The sequence below is a fragment of the Tamandua tetradactyla genome, chromosome 23, assembly GCF_023851605.1.
Source record: "Tamandua tetradactyla isolate mTamTet1 chromosome 23, mTamTet1.pri, whole genome shotgun sequence".
Taxonomy (NCBI): domain Eukaryota; kingdom Metazoa; phylum Chordata; class Mammalia; order Pilosa; family Myrmecophagidae; genus Tamandua; species Tamandua tetradactyla.
The window spans coordinates 37,531,367-37,554,056 of NC_135349.1; the positions used below are offsets into that span (position 1 = coordinate 37,531,367).

The 22,690-nt window shown below is 40.0% G+C and overlaps 1 protein-coding gene and 1 pseudogene across 2 annotated transcripts; one reads left to right on the forward strand and one right to left on the reverse strand.

Annotated features, from left to right (window-relative positions):
- The first annotated feature begins 1,892 nt into the window (after positions 1-1,892).
- MPV17L (MPV17 mitochondrial inner membrane protein like) lies at positions 1,893-12,824 on the forward strand. 2 transcript variants are annotated; one of them, XM_077141650.1, is made up of 4 exons: positions 1,893-2,213; positions 5,567-5,637; positions 11,654-11,683; positions 11,764-12,824. In XM_077141650.1, exons 1-4 carry the CDS (start codon positions 1,904-1,906, stop codon positions 11,941-11,943), a joined length of 591 nt encoding a protein of 196 aa, XP_076997765.1. In that variant the 5' UTR covers positions 1,893-1,903; the 3' UTR covers positions 11,944-12,824. The 2 variants fall into 2 exon arrangements, with proteins under 2 accessions (XP_076997765.1, XP_076997766.1); XM_077141651.1 differs by lacking the exon at positions 5,567-5,637.
- Positions 12,825-15,000: 2,176 nt separating this feature from the next.
- The window catches only part of LOC143666766 (isoamyl acetate-hydrolyzing esterase 1 homolog pseudogene), a 40,794-nt pseudogene continuing 33,104 nt past the window's right edge, over positions 15,001-22,690 (reverse strand).

The window sequence follows — 22,690 nt, forward strand, 5'->3', positions numbered from 1 at the left end:
GAAGGCTAGTCACACAGTTTTTACAATCTTAGGGGCAGAGGATAAAGGCTGTACAATCATTATCAGAGATCAAGACAGCTGGATTACAATTTAAAGATTTCAGGTATTTCCCTCTGTCTACTCCAATAAACCAAAAAGCAAAAAGGAATGTCTGTATAATTATTCAGTAATCAAAATCATCCCTTAAATCCTGATTTCTCAGTTACAGTACTTCACTGCTGAATTTGAAGACAGAGGATGGAGCCATGACCAAGGAATGGAGACAATCTCTAGAAGCAGGAAAAGGTAAGGATTTGCCTACTACCCCCGAGCCTCCTGAAGGAGTGCAGTCCCGTGGATTTTAGACTTCTGATCCCCAGAACTTGTAAGCGAATAAAGTTTCAGGTCACAACGTTTGTGCTAATTTTTTACAGGGACATAGAAAAACAATACAAGGGGGTTTAAGTAATAAGAAAGACATGTTTTGTGACCTAGGAGCCTGCCTAGCTGGAAGGAGTCTGACAGAAAGATTTGCTTGGGATCAGTAACTAAGGCAAGGAGAAGAAAGGGAAAGAAATTGGCAAATGGGGCAGATGGAAAGATTCAAAGAACACACAAACAGGCAGATTCTCAGGAATGAAGGAGAATGGGGCTGGCAAACTGAGGGACATTCTAACAATTAACTGGCTCGTTTCCTTGGGAGAAGATTAAGGTGGTATGACAACTCAATGCAATGCAATGTGATTCAAGATGCTGGTGTGAAAAAGCACTTTAGTGGAACAACTGGCAATAATTTGAATAAGTATAATAGATTAGGTAATAGTATTGCATCAATGCTTATTTCCTGGTTTGGTAAATGTACTATCGTTGGGTAAATGTCAATATTTGGGAATGTTTGGGTGAAGGGTATATGGGTATTTGGCACTATCTTTTTTTGAAATAATTGAAATAATTTTGAAATTATTCCAAAATGAAAAGTTAAAAAAAATTAAATGAATAAAATAAGATACCAATAGGAGAGAGAGAATAAGAGAGGGAGAATGGGGTTGGATCTGACCAAGAAAGAAAAACAGACAGAAAAAGAAGCAAAGAGAAACAGAGTTTCATGAGACCGGAGATTTATCTGTGCGGTTACCCCTGTCCCTGCTTCTGGGACAGTGCCTGGGAAACCAGCACATGTTTCCAGAAAGAAGCTCATTGAAAAAAACTCTGAAGGGCAGAGGGCCATAGGCCTATTGGACTCTGTGGACCTCAGGACATTTTAATTTTTGACAGTTTCCAAGCGAAGTTACATAATCAGCCAGGATTTTGTGGGTGTTCAAACTGCAAATTCCTTGCATGCGGACATTTAAAATACACCACCATTTTGGTAAAGTCTTGGTATCTCATTTATTTCTTTTTTAAAAAATTGAGACAGAATTCACATACCATAAAATCCACCATTTCAAAGTATACAATTCAGTGTTTTTTGGTATGTTCACAAGGTTGTGCAACCAACCATCAACGCTATCTAATTCCACATTTTCATCGCGCTGCGATAAATGAACCCAGTACCCCAGTGGCAGTCACTCCCCACACCCCTTCCTCCCCGCCCCTGGCAACCAACCACTTCTGTCTCCATGGATTTGTCTGTTTGGGACATTTCAGATAAACGGAGTCATGCATGATGTGAACCGGCCACTTTTGAGGTGCCCACCCGCCACAAAGGCCACCGGATTGGACCGCACAGACTGGGCGTGCGCAGGGCTCCCAATCGCTCTTCGGCTTCGGGAGAGGCAGGTGGAGGTGGCGGCGGCGGAGGAGGAGAAGGAAGAAGAGGAGGAGGCGGTCCCGAGGGCAGGGGGCGGCCGCCGGGCGTGGCCGGGACCGCTGGGCCGCGCTGGGGCTGGCTGCGGGGCTCGCGGGCCCGCCAGGGCTGGCGGGCATGGCGGGCTGGTGGCGGGCGCTGCCGCGCGCGGCCCGGCGCTACCCGTGGCCCACGAACGTGCTGCTCTACGCCGCGCTCTACTCGGCAGGCGACGCGCTGCAGCAGCGGCTGCGGGGCGGCCGGGCCGATTGGCGCCAGACGCGGTGCGTGGCCACCGTGGCCGTGGCCTTCCACGCCAACTTCAACTACGTGTGGCTGCGGCTGCTGGAGCGCGCGCTGCCGGGCCGGGCGCCGCGCGCCGTCCTGGCCAAGGTGCTGTGCGACCAGGCGTTCGGCGCGCCGGTCGCGCTCTCGGCCTTCTACGTGGGTGAGTGCGGGTTCGGGGCGCGAGCCGGAGACCCGGGACTGGGGGGGGGGGGGGGCCGTGGACTGAGGGGGGCGTAGTTGGAGAGCCGGTGGGTGGAGAGGCCGGGGGCCAGGGGTCTGTGACCTGGATTGGGTTGGCTCTTCAGGGGTCCTGGGGCTTAGGCCAGAACTGGGGCGAGGGGCGAGGGCTGGGGTTCCACCATTTACTACCCCAGAAAAGATCCCACTGGAATGTGAGGAGCCTCCTCAACCCACCGCATCTGCAACCCCCGTGAGGGAGTCGCGGGGCCGGGGCTGCCCTGCTTTTGGAAAATCCACGTCTAGAGCTCCGGGACCTTCCTCCCCCCTCTTCTCCACATCACCCAATTGTGATGGGACCCGCAACCGTAGGGCACGAGCAGGTGGAACCCGAGGTCGGGCCTGGGCCCCCAGAAAATTCATGCCGACGCTAAAGTCTGTTTGGGTAACTAGATCTCCCCGCGGGTGTCCCCTCCCCATGTCAAAACCCACGGAAAATGTGAGGGCATCTCGGACCCGTGCCAAGGAGGACTCTATACCCGTGACGGGCTGAGGATCCATCTCCTTCAGAAAATCTGCCCTGGGCCTCAGGACCAGACTTTGGGAACATTCCCTACCCCTCTGAATACCAGGAAAAATGTGGAGGCGCTGCGTGACCGCCATCATCATGGCGTCTTCTCTCGCCTCGGGGGAGATGTGCTGGGGACCTGGGGCGGGAAGCGTCTTTGATCCAGCCTTGTAATGGGGAATTACAAATCCTGCGGGCCCCCTCTCCTGCCATCATGAGAAGAGTCTCCCATCGCTGCCTGGCTGTGCTTTCTAAATTGGGTGGGGCAGGCAAGTCATCTTCTTGAAGAAACCTACCGTGCCCCATGGATTCTCGTTTTGGGTGTCCCACCAACCCCATAGGAAATACGAAGGATCTAGTTGCCTGTTGCAGTCTTGTTCATTCCCATGGATGACGAGGTCAGTGAAGTCAGGAGGATGGACCTGCAGGCAGGAGCCACCCAATGTATCAGAAAGTCTGTGTCTGGTTGCAGTGTGGCTTGAACACGGGTGGAAGGGTTTGGGAACTGGAACGTTGAAGCCCAGATTTCCATTTAATCTTCAAACAGCCCAGGGAGGCAGGAACTCTTAATTATCCCCATGTTACAAATAAGGAAACTAAGGTTCAAAGGGATTAGGCCACTTGCCCAAAATCAGCAGAATCCTTGCTCTGAGACACGTTCTTATCCGTGATGCCCTAATGCTGATAGTGTTTTCAGCGTGCCTGACACGAGAACAATGTACAGTAATCGGGAATACTGCAGTAACAGGGTCCTGAGGCCCCTGAAGCAGATTTCTGCCCCATTTGCTTCTTTTGTTTTGCTTTTCAGATTTCTGGCCCAGTTTCCCTCTCCTTGTGTTAAATTGAAAGGCAAAGGTGGGGGCGGGTGGAATGGATGTTTCTTCAGGGCCCTTCCTACTTGGAAATTGAATCGGGTGGTCATTTATGCCAGGGCGCTTTGGGGAGCCAGTGTTATAACTGCGATTGAGTCTACTTGGGAATCAGACACCTGGGCAGGTCTCAGTCTGCTATTAACCTCCCTGAGCTCTTTTCCTCCTCTATAACTGCACCTGCCTTGCAGGATTGTTATGAAGGTCAAATGAAATAAGGCGCATAAAGTGCATACCACTTAATTGATGCTCATTAAGTGGAATGGTATTATCGTTATTTGGCAAGGTTTTTCTTATAAGTCTGGTTCTAAGAATCCCCCTTATTTTCCCTTCCTCCTGGTAGAGCTGGGGGAAAGTTTTTAAAGCACCCTCATTTTTTACACCCTTTCTAAAATAGGGGGGTTTTGTCCTTGGTTCCTGAATTGCTTTGCAGGGATGTTAAAGACCAGTTTTCCAAGTGTTTTTAGGAAGGCTGAGTTGGTGCTTTACGTTGCAACTCTGACCAGAGTAATACTGATGGGAAATCTGTGGTTGCCAGAATACTTAGAATCCATCAGTATTTTTTTTTAAAGAATTATTATTTTTTTTATTTTAAAAATTTCACAGAAAGTTTGGGAGGTAGAAAAGAGAAAAATCACAACAGTTCCATTGTTTTAACCCTGTTGTTTTGTGAATTCTCTTACAGTTTTTAAAAGATAATCATTCTTAGATTGATGGATAGAGAAATAGAATGATACAACAAATGCAGCAAAATGTTAAAATTGGTGCATCTGAGTATCTGAAGAGGGGGTTAGAAGTATGTTGGAATTCTGTGTAGGTGGTTTACATTATTTTTGTAACTCTCCTGTAAGTTGGAAATAAAAAGTTTTAAGAATGCACATACATAATTTAAAAACTGTATCTCACAGTTGAACTCATCAGTTGAGCAGAATTATGTACCAGGGTGTTTGTTGTGGTATGGTTGGTAATAGAGAAAAATTGCGAAGGAGCCCGTGGTGATCAGAAGGCAAAATAGATTATGGTGCCTTCCAGACAAGAGAACATTCTAAAGTTGTTCAAAAGAATGAGGAAGATTTCCACGTTCTGGCATGGACCCCCCCGCCCCCACTCCACCCTACATATACGATTAAATGGGAAGGGATTGATAATTGTGTTGTGATGAGAGCAGAGTTCTTACTGCAGACTGCTGGATTCAAGCCTGGACCCCCTGCTTACTGTGAGACTAACTGGTCCCCCCCAACCAGCACCCCCAGCCTCACATTCTATACCTGAAGTGCTTTGCCTCATAGAGGTTGGTGAAAGTGCAATGGGGTGAGGCAGGAGATGTGCCCATAAATAAAATGTGCTCAATAAAAAGTTAGCTACCACAATTATCGTTAGAGAAAAATGGCAAGGCATATTGCAGGATTCTGGTTCCTAAAATGAAGGCAGATGTGTTTGTATGTCTCGAAAAATGTCTGGAGGCAGGGGACACCGAACTGTTAAAAATGGTGATTTTGTGGGAGGGACAGGAGGGTGAAAGGGAATGAATGAGATTACTTCTCATTTGTTCACATCTATACTGACTCAGTATTTCAATGAGCATTTATTACTTTTGTAATCAGAAACAATCCAATAAAGATTTTAAACAGAGCAGCAAAAAAAAAAAAGATAATCATTCTGCTATAATATTATACCCTGCTATGCTCACTCCAAATTTATCATTCCTTTAAAATTTTATATAGTTTTAAAATGGAAATTATGTTTCTCTTTTCACTGTTAGGTCAGAAGGGAGATTTAAAAAGTGATAATGGTATTGCATATTGGGATAGGAAATTTGAACAATAACTCTTATATCTTCCTAGTGAATCTTCCTAGTGAATATTTTAAAATTCTTTTAGTGTGTGTTTTTGCAAATAGGTATGAGTATTCTCCAAGGAAAGGATGACATATTTTTGGATCTGAAACAGAAATTCTGGAATACATATAAGGTAAGTCATACTTTAGAATATGTAATCAAAATTATTTTGTGTATTTTCAACATTAAGTAAATTTTAATAAAATTCTTAAATTAGGGCTCTTGTTTGTTAGGCAGCAGGGTTCAGTATTTTTTCAGAGAGTTTATTTTTTTTGATAAATGAATGAGAAAAGGCCTTAAGAGTCTATATTTTTCATGCATATCTCTGAGTTTTAGTCAATTTTTGCAATGATTTCTCACTTTATTACATTTATTTATATTAGTGATAACATGTTAAATAAGTGAATTTTGAAGCCAAAGGGATTATTCCAAAATGGTAATACTAGAATGTAAGTGGTTGGATGGATTTGTTCCCACGTTCAGAGCCATTGTTTCCAGGTGTACATTCTGCTAAGTCCCTGTAAAAGGAATCTTTAAGCAACACAAAAATATTTACACGGAAGGGTAATATTTCCCAGGGCTATTGGGTTATACTGTTTGCTCAGAACATTTATACACAATCCAGTCTAATGCATTGTGATTTATTCAGTGAGCATGTAGTGAATGGTGTCCTTAAGGCCTTTCAGAATTGGGGGTGCCTTCTCTCTCTGGTCTAGAATATGTTTGATTCTTTTAATCTCAGTGAGATGAATTTTCAGGATTCTAGAAGATATACCAGACTGGGTCAAGGGTTTCACATGCACTTAATTCCCATCAAAAGCAGTACCAAGCTATTCCTAGCTATCCCTGATTTGCTTCCATCATTTTCTGTTCAATAGTCCTGAGCCCCAGAACCAGCATCTTTGTCCGAAGACTAGAGGGAGAGGACAGGGAGGTTTGAAGCCTTCCCTTTCCCCTGAGCCCCTGTACTCAGGGGACAGTTGTCATAGGGAAAGGAGGGTCTACAACTCTTTTTTCTTCTCTTGGGGCAAAAATTGTAGGCCCATGCTGAAATCCAAATGTGATTTTCTTTGGCCTTCTTTTGGAAAAAGGAACACATTTCCCCATTATGCCACAGATCCTTTGGCTATGTATACATCTAACATTTAAAAAAAGAGCAAGCAAACAGAATTGTGAATGAAAGAGGCTTCAAACAGCAGGGATTTGCAGATGTTCTGACTCTCCTTCCTTAGTGCAGACATGCGATCTACATTTTTTTGGGGGGGGGGGAAGACATAGAGACGTGGGGGCCTTTGCATGCTTTTTTAAAAATTTTTATTGTCAAACCTTAACAAACATAAAGACATTCTTGACATACAAACATTCAATACATGGTGTACAATCAGTGGCTCACAATATCATTACATAGTTGTGTATTCATCACCATGATCATTTTTTGAACATTTGCATTCCTCTAGCAAAAGAAATAAAAAAGAAAAACCTCATACATACCGTACCCCCCCTCCCTCTCAGTGAGACAAACCTTTGTTCCACCTATTATTTGTTTATTTTTTTATCTGTATTTTTTACTAATCTGTCCACACTCTAGATAAAAGGAGCATCAGACACGAGGTTTCACAGTCACACAGTCACATTGTTAAAGCTGTATCATTACACAGTCATCTTCAAGAAACAAGGCTTCTGGAACGTAGCTCTACAGTTTCAGGCACTTCCCTCTAGTCACTCCAATATACCATAAACTAAAAGGGGACCATCTATATAATGCATCAGGAATAAGCTCCAGCATAACCTCTCAGCCACTGATACTTTATTTTGTCTCATTTCTCTCTTCCCCCTTTTGATCAAGAAGGTTTTTTCAATCTCTTGATGCCTGGTCCTGGCTCACCCCAGGATTTCTGTCCACGTTGCCAGGAAGATTTATACCCCTGGGAGTCATGTCCCATGTACCGGGGGAGGGCAGTGAATTCACTTGCTGTGGCAGCTTAGAGAGGGAGCAACAAAAGAGGTTCTCTGGGGGTGACTTTTTTTTTTAATATATATATATAATAAGTTTGCTTGTCATGTTGGGTGAGAGAGAGAGGCCACAATTTTTTAATTAGGCCTAATTTTGAGTTGGCTTACTTTACATGCTTTTTTAAAGGACAGTGGTCAAAGTGAATTAGTTCCATCTACGCCCATAAAAAGAAAGGAGGGTGGGTATCTGCCCCATTGGGTATTTTCCTGCGGCTCTCCCATAAGAAAATAACCATCTGCCAGGCACTGTGCTAGGTGTTTGTGGAGGATGCAAAAAACATAAAAACAAAGGTCCTTTGTTTTTATATAAAGGAAATTATGGTCTAGTGGAATAGATCAACAAATACAGAGATGAGTATTAATTAGAACTCTCTGAGCGATGCTGTAAGCATGTGCCGGGTCCTGTAGCAGAGAGGCACTTAGCACAGCATGGACAGGAGGTGGGGCTCAAGGAAGGCTTCCCAGGGGACATAGCACCTAAGCTGAGCCTTAAAGAACACCGCAGGGTTCAGCAAATAATTGGAGCTGAAGGGCATACCAGGGGAAGTTGCATGAGCAGACTCACCAATGCATAAAATGCTAGTTTTGTCTACAGGGGAGAAATCACAAGGGGTTTGGTATTCCTAGAGTATAAAATGTAAATGAGAGAGTCACTAGAAATGTGTTTGGGTCTTGGCATGAACACCACGCCAAGAATCTTAAGCTCCACCTTTAGGAGACTCAGCTGTGGGGAAATCAGTTTGAGGATTACGGCAACAAGTTCACATAAGAAATCATAAAGCAGTGGGCTTAGGAATGATGTGAGAAATGTTTAGGAGGTAGAATTAGTAGGTCTTGATCACTGATTTGAAGTGTAAGGTAAAAGAGAAGAACAAGTCAGGAAGTCCAGCAGATTTCTGGCTTAAGTGAATTGCATTGGTGGTGGAAAGGGAGCCAATTTGAGAAGAAAGATAGATGAGTCCAGTTTTAGAAAGATTGAATTCCAGCTGCCTTTGGGATATTCCAGATGAACAGGGCAGAATTCAGAGCTAGAGAGATGAGATATGGGAGAAATTGGGTTACAGTGAGGCTCTCAATTCAGATTTTCTCAGTAAAACTAACAGCACAAGTTGTAGGAGTCAGAAGAAAAGAAACATCCAGAGAAAATCTGTTACAAAGGATTTCTTACAGCCCAAGGAGTATGTGAAAGTGTTGGTGGTTGTGGCTGGGGACCAGCTCCCTGCTCACCCAGCCCCCAGTTTTACCATGAACTTGTTGTTTTCATGTAGGTAGTATGTGTAGATAATTGCAATATGGAGGCTCAAATATATTATCTCTTGGAAATATATCTAATATTACATTAAAGTTTTTTATAATTTTCAGAAAAAGTTATTTAGAAATAATTTCAAGCTTAAAGTTATAAGAATATTTCCAAGAAATTCATATGCCCTTTACCCAAATTCACCTATTGTTAATGTTTTGCCTCATTTGTTTAATCATTTGCTCATCCATTTTCCTACCTATCCAGTCCATCCATCCATGTTTTTCATAATTATTTGAGACTAAATTGCACACAGAATTTACTCCTAGATACTTAAGTATCTATTTTCTAAAAATAGGGATATTCCCTTATATAACACCATACAGTGATTGTTTGTTTTTTGCATGGGCAGGCACCGGAAATCGAACCCAGGTCTCCAGCATGGCAGGCAAGAACTCTGCCTGCCAAGCCACCGTGGCCCGCCCATCACCATATCGTTTTAAAATTTAACAAATTTAACAATGATACAGTACTTTTATCTAATATGCTATCCACTTTCCATTTTTGTCAGTTGGCCAAATAATGGCCTTCACACATTTCTTTTCTCTCCAATACAGGATCCAGTCTAGGATTAGGTATTACATTTAGTTGCATCCCCCTTTTGTCCCCATAATCTGGAGTATTTCCTCAGCCCTTTTATCTGTTATAACTGTGATATTTTTGAAGACTGTGGTCCTACCCACCTTTTAAAAAATGGGATGTTCCTCACTTGCGGTTTGTATTATGTTTCCTCATAGTTCAGTTTAGATATTTTGGGCCTGAACACTCCACAGGTGATGTTGTGTCCTCCTCAAGTCATCACATCTGGGGGAATACACTATCCAGATGGTATATAGTGTGTCAAGGAGTCTTATTTCCCACCGTATAGTTACTATTTTTTCCCCCGTGGAACTAATGAGTAATCTGTAGGGAGGCATTTTGAGATCAGGTAAATAAACATCCTTTTCCCCATAAGACTATCCCACCTGAATTTAGCATCTGTTAATGGTTCTGCCTGAACCATACGCTACTGTTGGGATTGCAACATGATAATTTTCCAGCTCCAGTACTGGCCCTGTATTCACCAAGTGGCACTCAGTATTCTACTCTAAACAAGAGCCCACTCTTCTCCATTTACTTATTTATTTATCTATTTATTATTAGCGTGGATATAGGCGTTCCCATTTTTACACCAGTGGTTTTCTAATTCTCTACTGTGTTTAATTATTTTTGGTGCTTGAATGTCCCAGATTTGGCCAGTGGGAGTTTCTTCAAGCTGGTTCCTATGTTCCCCATCATTTAATTTTTGTAAACTTGTTTTGGTTTATAAGCTGCCGGAATGCCACAAACCAGAAACAGAACAACTTTTAAAAGGAAGAATTTATTAAGTTGCAAGTTTACAATTCTAAGGCTGTGAAGATGTCCAGATTAAGGCATCCAGGGAAAGATACCTTGGTTCAAGAAGGCCAATGATGTGTAGGATTTCTCTCTCAGCTGAAAAGGCGCATGGTGACATCTGCTAGCTTTCTCTCCAAGCTTCTTCAACAGCTTCTCCAGGGGGGTTTTCCTTCTTCATCTCCAGTGGTCTCTGGCTAGGTGGACTCTAAAGCTTTTTCCAAAATGGTTCCCTCTTAAAGAACTCCAGCAAGCAACCGCACCTTGAAAGGGTGTAGACACATCTCTGTGGAAACCATTTAACCAAAAGTTACCACCCACATTTGGATGGGTCATATCTCCATGGAAATAATAAAAAAGATCCCACCCAGTAATATTGAATGAGGATTAAAGGGCATGGTTTTCCTGGGGGTACATTATAGCTTCAAACTGGCACAAACCTCTTCATTACTTTGTGGAGTAACAGATTGTTGACAAGTTTATCTTGTACCTACCCTGCCCTCATCCCTGGAATCAGCCATTTCTCTGAGGAATGCTTATTTCTTTTTAGTAGGAAATTGTATTGGAGCCCAAAAGCTGGGTCCTAGGTGGTACTACATTTCTAGCAAGAAAATCTTTGCAATAAGAAATAAAAAACCATGGTTAAATTTAGTCTCCTGATCACTTTTGCTGAAGTAGTAAATTCTTACATGAATATAAACTTTGAATATCTATAATTGCAACTGCTTGTTATAGAAACTTTAATAAATGCAGATTATTAAAAAGTAAGAAAATAATTTGCCTGTGATACCTGTCTTGAAGACCTCTAGTTTTTTATTTGTTTTCTTTTGTACTTTGACATATATTCACATGCCAAGATCTCTATCTTTAATAAAAACTCCATAATGATGACTTTTTTTTCTGCCAGAATATGTAGGTTAAAGCCTGCTAAAATAAGTATATCTAAAATATCTTGTAATACATAAACATGTTAGCTAAATTTGTTCTAGAGCATGAAGTAGTTTGAATAGATTATTAGCAAACAATTACATAAGAATTGTTTAGTATATGGTTGTGGTTTTTTTGTTTTATAGTTTTAAGAATCAGGGATTGATTTTGTATTTTATAAATATATTCTTGCATCATTTCCTTGTATTGACAGGAAAATTGCAATTTATAAATATACATTGTTATTTAGAAACCAGTCCAAAATTGGTACTAGTTCTGATAAGACTTTTCTTTCTGGACCTATGACTGGAACTAATAAAAATGTCTCATACCCAACAGCTTTTTCACAACCCCCCAGCCCCCTCTTCTGCAGAGGCCTTAGGTTAGCGAGAGTCTGATTTAAGCAGCTCAGTCTGAAATATAACGATACCTTGGTATTTTTTCTTGCTGTTATTTCCTAATCTTTTGTAGCTTGAACTGAGGGATTATTTTGTGTGATTAAGAGACGTTCTAACATAGTTTTTCTTTATTCCAGAGTGGTCTGATGTACTGGCCTTTTGTACAGGTGAGTTTCAAACCTACTCAGAATGCTGACCCATGATTTTGGTTTATATGGTGTCCTAATATTCTTTCTCTGTGTTCCAGTTGTCCAACTTCAGCCTCGTTCCTGTTCACTGGAGAACAGCTTACACTGGACTCTGTGGTTTTCTCTGGGCCACCTTCCTTTGCTTTTCACAACAAAGCGGGGATGGCACACTGAAGTCCGCTTTCTCCTTCCTGCATGTAAAGGAGGCCAATGCAGTTAAGAGGCCCTCAGAGAAATAAATCAAACACTCCTCCCATAAAGTAACTAAATTATTTGCCTACAATGTAACAGATTACCTGCAGATAAGATACTTTTTTATTTACCAGTTATGTACTTCATTTCGAAGAATCACTGCTACATAGACCCAATTTTTTAAATTATTGATGATAACTTTAAGTTTTATTCAAACCACCTTTTTCGGTTTCATTCCAGTCTGAAAGTATAAAAACTATAGAGCTTCTCTTACTTCTCTAATATCTGGTTAATCTTGATAACAGTAATGGTGTTCCATTTTGTAATTATTAATCTTCCTCTTCTAATATTTTAAATTAACATTTTAATACCAGTTTATTTAAGCAACCCTAGTTTTGATTATTTATGTCTCCATTGTAAAATCTTTTAGATCAGATTACCTTTTGTACCAAAAATAGTCCTAAGTTCCTTTTTGCATAGTGTTCAATCAAGAAGATAGAATAATTAGATCACCCCAATACTGTGTAATAATTTATTATTATGATATTAAAGTTCTCTGAGTACGTTTTGTATCATCAAAAAAAGAATAATGAATAATGTATTCTATATTGAATATATTTTGTTTTCTTCTACTTTTGTAATGTCTAAGTTAAATAACTTTAATGACTTTTGGGTATTTTCAGCCACTCAAAGCATCCCATTTCCTAGACATACTAACATACTAAATAAACAAGACATTTGGCTTCTTAATAACATATTGAGTAAAGTTATAAAAAAATGGATGCTTCTTCTTCTGAAAGGAAGAACTCTAATATATGGGGCTCCAGGGAAAATGGTTACACCAAATTTCATGACTGATGTTATAGTTTTTAAAATCCAGTGCTTTAAAATAATTATTTATTCTTTAATATAGATATGAGAAACTTGATTCTGTCTTTGATGTTTATTCAGAGTTTGTCCAATTTAACACAAGTGAGTTTGAAAATTTTATGACTATCTCTTAACAAATTTCACCTAAAAATTAAACTACAGTCCTGTTGCTTTCAATGGATTATTTCTCAAATTTCAAAATTTGTAGCAGCGTTGAACCACTAATCAATTTATCTTAAGATTTTTAAGATTAATTTAAGAATTTATACCTAAAAACTTTAAGCACTTAAATTATACAGTATGTAATATAAATTTGTGCAAATCGTAAGTCTTAAGGTTCGAAGTATATAATTTATCTTTTCAAAAGATATTTAATTTGCTTAAAGCTCTTGCTGAATTTAATAAGTATTAACTTATTTACATTTTGGGAACAATAGGAAGAAAATTTCTAGATGGTTTAATTATAAAATGATTTGTAATTACATTGTTTTAAAATACAACAGAAAAGCTATTTTACAATACACAAGACAAATTTTGTCATTGTAAAACTATGTTCAGAGTAATTATAGTAACTACTACCTCAGAATCTTTTAGATGAGCTTCAATATTACTTTTATGATGAAAGAATGGTGTTTGTATTTTGAATAAAAATACTTGGGAACAAGCCATAGAACCTTTTCTCTCTTATCAAGGGGAAGAAGGCATATTATTCACAAGTTTGATAGTCTTTGATAGTTTGAGTTTGATAGTCTTTGCTCTGTAGTGTATTACTGTATCCCATGGAGATATATAACATTTTCTTTGGTGCCAATGACAGTACTTTAAAAGATAAGAATCCTAAGCAACACAGTCCGTTGGATGAGTATGTTGGGAATTTAAAGAGGATTTTTGCAAAGAATACACTTCAATTTTCATGCAAAAGTATGTTTGGGTGTTCATGAGCAATAGAACTTTTTTCAGCTAATATAATCCAACTTAAAATGTTGCTGTTTTTAGGAAAACAAACCCTAGAACTTCCAATTTTTAGAACTGAGCAGGCAGCCTCCACTCTTCCCTAAGATTTATTTGACTTCATTCTCTAATGCCCCACATGCTACTCTGACCCATGGTTGCCCAGGTAAAGGCAGCACCATATAATTAATTCCCCTTAGCAGAGTTGAGATAGAATGGATTTTCAACAACAACTCTACCTAATGCTTATGGAAAACAAAGTGAAATTTGGAGGACACGAAAAGCATTAAACAACAACAAAACCCTTACAGAAGACCAATATCTGGTCTTTTCACGGTTAACTCTAATTCGGGGCTCATGGATCCTGTCCTTGTCCAGATATTTCAGGGGTCTACCCTTTTGCCCTAACACTGCCTTACTGGTGTCCCTTCTTTTCTGTTTCCCAAATTGTCACCACATGATAATACCATTTTACCATTTACCACCAGGGAGCTGTCGTCTTCATCTTGCTGTCATTAAAAGCGAGAGCTGATAAGTCCCATCTTTGCAGACTCCTGGTTTTCATTTCCAGTCTAGAGATATTCCTTTTACCCAGATAACTGAATCGTTTCTCAGTTCAGGGGAGATCGTTCCCTCCATCCAAATGTGTGACTAACTTATAGCTCCAGCATAACCAGAGCTAGATAAAACAACCATAACTCTCATGTGAACAACTCAACAAATATTAATTGGCCAATTTGGGGATATAAAGAGGATACGCAATGACATGATCCTTGCGTTCAAGAAGTTTACAGTCTAGTTGGGAGTATAAATTAGAAATATTCTTGGGACATTAATCCAATCCATCATCCAGTGCTCAAACCATCTGTGACAAGGGATCAACGGAAAGCGTGAATACTGTTCAAGTCATGTCACCTCGCCAGAAAGGAGTGGCATAAGCAGTAGATATTGTGAGTATAAGTATGAGGAAGATCACGGTGTTCTGGACAATCTGGGAAGGCTTTGTGGAGATGCCTGAGGCAGGTTAATGTAGGCTGACCTACGTACCCCAGGAAAATAAAACACGTTCTTAATCTTTGTCCCATTCCTGTGGATGTGAGCCCATTGAAAATGGACCTTTGAAGTTTTTTCCCTGAAAAATTGTCATTTTTTAAATTAAATATTGGTGGCAGATGTTCATTGTATTTTGGATTAGGGTCCGAAAGAAAGATTTAAGCTTCAGAAGTGTTCTTCGACCAGTTGTCTTAGACTCTTTGTGCCATGGCAACCTCACGTTTGGTAAATTAACAATCAGACTTGAATTGTCTGTGTGGAACTAGTGGTCCTCCATCTCCCAGAAGACTTAGTTCAGGTCTTGCTTCCACTATGTCTCACACTAAGGAAGAAGCAAAGGCAGGGAAGTAACCTCTATCAAAGGCCACAGATATGAGAACAAAATTCATTTCCTTTTGGTGACCAATGTGGTCCATCGGATGGATAGGATGAAAAGTCCCGATGTCCTACATCAGGGTCCATGGGTCGAGTGGCTCAGTCCCAAAGTCTCAGGCCACCTGTAAACAGACGCTGGCCTAGCCACCAACGACCAAGTTCAGGTGGTCTGATTTGCAACCTTGCATGATGCACTCTGCCTCCCAAGCTGTTTCACAAAGTGGGGGTGTCAGGATGCGAATAACTGTGTTCTCAGGATGTCCACGGACTTGAGGTACTGCACCATGCTCTTTAAATCTGCAACATACTCATCCAGCGTCTTGTGCTGCTTAGGATTCTCACCTCTTAAAGCACTGTCATTGGCACCAAAGAAAATTGTAACTGCCGCAGGGCTGTCCAAACCATCACCTTTCCTGATTAACTCTGGAAGGATGATTTTGTCCAGTCTGGTATTGTAACCTGAAAATCCACTATTCAGAACATCACGTTTTCTGGCCAGCCTCAGCCGGTGGCCCTCCCCATCCACCCTGCTGAAGAGAACTTGGGAAATAGAGTCAGAAGAACAGTAGGGGAGGCCAGCACAGGGAGATCCCACAGCGTTCCACCTGCAGAGTGCCACACCCGCCACCAGCCGAGAAGCAGGGCCAGGTGGAGATCCAGGAGGCTGCGGGGGCTGGAGAGGTTATTTTTAGTGAAGGTATAGCCACCCCCATCAGGATGGGGCATCATAATAAGGATGGAGGCCTCAGAAAGAGAAAGCTACAGAAAGGAGCCAGAAGCAGGAAGCCAGCAGCTGGTGGAACCCAGAGGAGCAAGGACAGGACGTTGTCATGTCACATAAAGCAGGGATACAAGCCGAAGAATGCAGAGATCACCAGCTGGCCAGAAAGCTTCTGACCCCAGGAGGAGGCAAGTCTAGTCTCTGAGCCAGTAAATTCTCTTTGTTAAAGCTCCTTGGTCATTGTTCTAGCAGCCTGGAACCTAAGGCAAGGGGTTGCAAAGTCACAAGCGATCTGGGTCTGTGAAGTGAGTGGTGATGGTAGGATGAGATCTTAAAGGAGATAGTAAATAATAGCAAAGGTATTTAAGTTTTAACACAGAGGGAAGTTTCTCCCTTGGCCATTCATCAGCTTTGAGAAATGCAGATGTTTTCATCCATCTTACTTATAATTTAAAATCATTTGGGTAGTTCAGTGGTTAGAATGCCCACCTTTCATGCGGGAGACCAGGGTACAATTCCCAGACCATGCAAAAAAAATCATGCCTACCTTCCAACTTATTGGTTTTTTTTTTTAAATTTTTGGAAAAACTAATCAAAGTTGTTCCATTTTGTCTATAGTTGGTTTTACAAGAGAGAATGAGATTTGAAAGTTTATGTTTAACACTGGGTAATACCACATTTCAGAGTGGCATGTGAAAACCCCTTTGCAAGATTTCCATTTTTTTTTTTTCAAAATTTGTTCAGTAAAGATGATTCAGGGAGCAAAGTAAGTGATTATTTGCCCACAGTACAGTCAGTGAAATTTGGCATTTGGGGGTTCATACAAATGAAGTATAGTTTAGGAAATTTTTATTTTTATCTTTCTTGTATTGATGCTCTTTGGGCCAGAATAATAAAATTGTTTGATGAATGAAAGTAATTGCAGCTATTAAAAGTTAGAGTTTGAAGAAGAAAACAGTGTCATGTTCTAGAACTTCATTAATTACTGTAATTTTGGTTTCTAATACTTTGAGGGAGAAATGTTTTCTTTCTGTTTCACATTAAAAAATATATAGATAAAGAAAACTGGTATTTTAAGTTGTATCTAAATAGGGCCTCCAGATTATTATTATTATTATTATTATTATTATTATTATTATTTTAACTAAATTAACCAAATTAAATTGAACCAGCAATACAATTTCTATTTCGTACCTAGTTGTTACATACTTTGTTTACTGTTTTTTTTCCAAATGCCATTGTTTTTTAGGATTAATTTGAAACTATCAAAAAGTATCTTTTGCTCCCTTGGCTTACTTTTCATAAAAGATTACTTTTCATTCACTGGAATTTTATGTGAATTTCTAGAGTGTCAAAATAAAACAAATTATATCCACAGCATGCTTAGCAATTTATTTTGGAGTCAGGTTTTTAAAAAACAAACAAAAAAAAAAGGTTCATCTTCTGAGAGTTTTAGAAAGCTTTTGTGCCTGAAAATTTTGATCTTGCATTGGCTACATGTAAGCCAGTTTTACCCATTAGTACAGATTCCAAGGAAACCAAATCACCAAAAAATACAATTAGAACTATTGGAAATTTCTCTTTCAACTCTCAACAGCAAATAAATGAAAAGGGGAAACCTAGATTTTAAAGATTAAGTTTGTTTCTAAGTTTAAAAGTAAAGAGCAGATGATGTAAAAAATAAATAAAAGAGCAGATGAAAAGCTGTGAATAGCAGCTAATCAAGTGAGTAGAAGGAAATAATAATAGTAGTATCTTTGGTGTGTATCAAGTAAAAGCTTGCATTTTCTAGTTATCTTCCCTTTTCCTTATTTCAGTCTTTCCCTACCTGAATCTTTTATTCATCCATATCTTTCTCTGTTAATTGACCATATCAAACTCCCTTCTCTGCCACCCCTCCACCCCCATTTTCCCTTCTTTGACCACCCAAACACTCCAGGAAGGCAGGATAATTGTAATGAGGTTAGGTACCAGATCATTTAAGTGACATAACAGCCATGCTTTAGAGAGGATGGTAGCAGAGTCCCCTCTTTGGTATCTGGAAGAAGAAAAGGTATAGTGGACCAGTCCTAGGGGGAATTTTTTTTTAATATTTTTATAGAAAAATCTTCACATATATACAGGGCTCCATAGTATACAATCAGTGGCTCACAGTATCATCACATAGTTGTGTATTTATCACCATGATCATTTTTAGAACACTGTGTCACTCCAGAAAGAAATAAAAAGAAAAAACTCGTACATCGTGTACCCTTACCCTTCCCTCTCATTGACCACTTGTATTTCAATCTACCCAATTTTTTACCTTTTGTTCCCCCTATTATTTATTTTTTTATTCTATGTTTTCACTTGTCTGTCTACACCCTGAATAAAAGGAGCATTTGACAAAAGGTTTTCACAACCACACAGTCACACTGTAAAAGCTGTATCATTATAAAATTATCTTGAAGAAGCATGGCTACTGGAACACAGCTCAACAGTTTCAGGTACTTTCCTCTAGCCAATCCAATACACCATAAACTAAAAGGGCTATCTATATAATGCATAAGAATAATCTCACGATTCTGAAATCTCTCAGCCACTGAGACTTTATTTTGTCTCATTTCTCTCTTTTCCCTTTTGGTCAAGAAGGCTTTCTCAATCCCATGATGCCAGGTTCCGGCTCATCCTGGGAGTCCTGTCCCATGTTGCCAGGGAGACTTTTGAAGTGAGTTAACATTAGTAGGTCCCCTTTCTTTTCTGAGACCCTCTCCTTCCTCCAGGTGCCCTTTCCCTTTCTTTCTCCCTGGCTGGCTAGAGTGCCATATCTTCCAAATTAGTTCTCATTCCTTTTCCTCTTGTCTCAAAACCCCCATTCTTTTCATGTGGCTGATTTCAGTGAGGTGTTAGGAAAGAAGGCCTATTAAGCTAATTTACTGAGATGTGTATGACAGCCTTTCTACCTGAATTCTTTTTATTGCTAACACAAATTAATCTCTGGATAGAATTTCAGGAAATATTGCTGTGGGAGGAGAGGAGGGAGTGTATTTTGGCAGGAAATTTTTCTGATAAACTTTATATCTTGCTATCTACTTCCCGTTGGATTTAAACCAGCTTGGGAAAGACCATTGCAGTCTATTGGGAGCCCTCCACACTAAGTGGTCATTGTTCATTTGCATAGTTATATTTCCTACTAGTCTGTGAGCTTTTGAGGAAAGAATATGTCTCTTACTCATATTTGTGTCTGAAATGTCCAGCACAATGTCCAGCTCACAGCAAGAACTCTAATGCTGAATGAATCAGAATGTAGTTTATGCTTTCTCATCTCTTGCTTTTTCCTTCTTGACTGGTTCTGAGAGGTCTGTACTGACCAACCACGGTAATCAGGGTTCTCTAGGAAAACAGAACCAATAGGAGATATCTGTAAATGTCAAATTTTATTAAAGTGTCTCATGCAACTGTGGGGATGCCTGAGTCCAAATTCCATAGGGAGGTTGCCAGCTGGCAACAACAATGAGGGTCTTGGATGAATTCCCAAGGCTGGCTGGCTGAAGTAGAGATGAAAGTTGGCTCCTCTGACTCCTGAAGCTTTCACCTCTCCCTCAGTAGTGTTCAACTGATTGTATTAAATCCAACCGATTGCAGTCTCTCATTGCAGAAGACACTCCCCTTAGTTGATTGTACATGTAATCAGCCATAGATGCAATCAACTAACTGGTGATTTAAGTCCATGAAATGTCTTCACAGTAATGGTTAGGTCAGTGCTTGCTTGACTAGACAAATGGGCATCATCACCTGGCCAAGTTGACACATGAACCTAACCATCACATCTACCTTTCACTTTCATCCCTCTATGTTATCCGTTGCTTAGCTCAGATCTTCACCCCGTCAGGCCCCAGCTTAGGAAATTATTTTGTTTTCTTGGGAAGATTTACTTCTCCAGGCCCATCTTGGACATTTCCCTCAAAATTTTATCTTCACACCACTCACCAGCTCTGTGGGACTACAGTGATTGTCTCTGAGAGCTGGGTGGAATCAGTGGTGGGTTGTGAGTCTTACACGTCTTTCCCTAACCACTAGATAACCCTTGCTCATGCATGTTCATATTTCATAGTTTGTGGGTCACGATGTGTTTGTCTGGGGTAGATGACTACTGGCTTGCAAGTGTTGCAGAATTACTATGAAACAACTTCCTGGGATCCCTGAAATCATAATATGTAGGTGATCACCATTCTTGGCCACAGCGACTCAATGGAACGAGGAAACCTATAGGACCTGAAAATGGAAGTGCAGACAGGTAGACAATAATTGTGAAATAACAGGAGAACCAACTACATTTTCACTTCAAGTTGCTAGTGGATGGAATGTGTATTTTCTCCCAACATTTAGAGCCTCGGTTAGATTACAAGCCCCTTTGGAGCTGAGACTACGACAGTACCCGATGTTGGTTCTTAGTGAAGAACTCAGTACATATTCATGTTGATCCCTCCCTACCAAGGTCAAACATTGGTCACACCTGACATAGCAAACCACAATGCTACCAACCCCTGGAGAAAGCAAGCCTTCTGGCCTCTGAAACCAGTATTGGTTGTTATTTGCTAGTAAATTCTTGTTGTTCGGCCAACCCATTGAGTGGTATTTATCATAGCAGCTAAGAAACTAAGACGGGGATGCTGTGTTTTCCACTGTCTAGTGCTCAGGTGCTCCTTTGATCTGTGTTTCTATCTTGGCTGAAATAGATTCCTCTGAACATATTCAGTGAAGGAACTGAAAATATGTATTTGAATAAAATGTTGTTTTGTAGTCGAGTCCAGCAAACATTTATCCTCCTGATAAATGTATATACACACATGCCTTAAGGTAGCTTTAGACCTTGCTGTGGCTTAGAGATCTGAATCAATTCACACCCTTTCTGTATGTATTGCATCTTCATTTTAGGTCCATTTCTGTTGCTTCTATATGATAATAAAACTTGCGGATAAAATGGGAATAGTAAGTGGCTGTCTGTAAGTTAATTCGAAGTGTGGGAGATGGGATTTCCTTCCTTGTACACAACATTTAGCTTTTAGTTCTCTAATTTAAACAGGGGGGTATAGGGTGCACGAATGGTTCAGTGGTAGAATGCTTGCCTTCCATGCAGGAGACCCGAGTTCGATTCCCAGACCATGCACCCTGCACCCCCCCATGGGGGAGGTATTACAAATGAAATAAAATTACATGCAGAGCTTAGCTTTCAGATTTGTTATATTTTCATGCATCATTCTGTCTGAATGCCTTCTGTTTAAGGGTTGTAAATTAGAAAATTGAAGCAAAAATCACTAATCCAAAGTGAAAATATTTTCTGTTCACTTTATTTCTTCAACAGCAGATCTCTAAATTGAAGATTAGGAAAATCTTCTCAGGAGAAAATGTGGGTCAGTAAAAAAATTCTGGTAGACTTTCGCTAGCTTCTTTTTTGTTACTGAAGGTTGGGTGCAATGCTAGAGAAAATGCTTACTATTTAGAGGACTTAATAAAGAGACACAGAATATTAAATTGATATACTGAACAACAGGATATAAACCCACCAGGAAGAAATTATAATTTGTCTGTTTTTTTTTTTCAGGCTGTTTTTTGCTCCATAATGATAAAGAATACTAAATTGAACCAAAATTTTCAGGCTTTTGGCCGATAATGAATTTGTGAAGGTAGTGTTAGAGCATCCCTGTGGGTGATGTGTGAATTTTTTAATAGAACTAATGATTGCAAGTAGTTTATTTTACCCTCTGGAGGAAATTAAAAAGAGCAATGTATATATACCTCATGAGTCATTCCTTGCAACATTTTGGAGCAATTATGTTTTTACCTAAAGAAATAAAAACTTTTCACTATACAAAAAACAAAAACAGTGTATACAATAGCACATTTCAAGGCAAAAGCTAGAGTAAGTTGCTAGTTTACAATTCTAAGGCTGTGGAACTGTCCAAATTAAAAAGAAGTCTATAGAAAGCTGAAGTCTATAGAAACCCAGTCTTAGGGTTTGTTCATATGAAACTTAACCCCACAAAGGATAGGTCAAGCCTACTTAAAATTAGGCCCAAGAGTCACCCCCAAGAGAGCCTCTTTTGTTGCTCAGATGTGGCTTCTCTCTTCAGCCAACATAATAAGCAAACTCACCACCCTCCCCCTGTCTACGTGGGACATGACTCCCAGGGGTGTGGACCTTCTTGGCAACGTGGGACAGAGATCCTGGAATGAGCTGAGACTCAGCATCAAGGGATTGAGAAAACCTTCTCCACCAAAATGGGGAAGAGTGTAATGAGACAAAGTGGCAATGGCTGAGAGACTCCAAACAGAGTGGAGAGGTTATCTTAGAGGTTATTCTTACGCATTAAATAGATATTACCTTGTTATTCAAGATGCAATGGAGAGGTTGGAGGGAACTGCCTGAAAATGTAGAGCTGTGTTACAAGACATGTTTCTTGATGATGACTGATAATGATATAGCTTTCACAATGTGACTGTGTGATTGTGAAAACCTTGGGTCTGATGCTCCTTTTATCTACCTTGTCAACAGATGAGTAGAACATGTGGAATAAAAATAAATAATAGGGGGAACAAATGTTAGAATAAATTTAGTTTGAAATGCTAGTGATCAATGAAAGGGAGGGGTAAGGGGTATGGTATGTATAAATTTTTTTTCAGTTTTCATTTTATTTCTTTTTCTGAATAGATGCAAATGTTCCAAGAGATGATTATGATGATGAATATGCAACTATGTGATGATATTATTGTGAATTACTGATTATATATGTAGAATGGAATGCTCAAAATAGGAATGTTTGCATTTTCTTTGTGTTTTTTTG

Bases quoted from the DNA above. Each gene is read 5' to 3' on its own strand.
- MPV17L (XM_077141650.1), top strand. From the start codon at position 1,904: ATGGCGGGCTGGTGGCGGGCGCTGCCGCGCGCGGCCCGGCGCTACCCG. The intron at 5,638-11,653 runs GTAAGTCATACT...TCTTTATTCCAG, and splicing joins AATTCTGGAATACATATAAG to AGTGGTCTGATGTACTGGCC. The intron at 11,684-11,763 runs GTGAGTTTCAAA...TCTGTGTTCCAG, and splicing joins TGTACTGGCCTTTTGTACAG to TTGTCCAACTTCAGCCTCGT.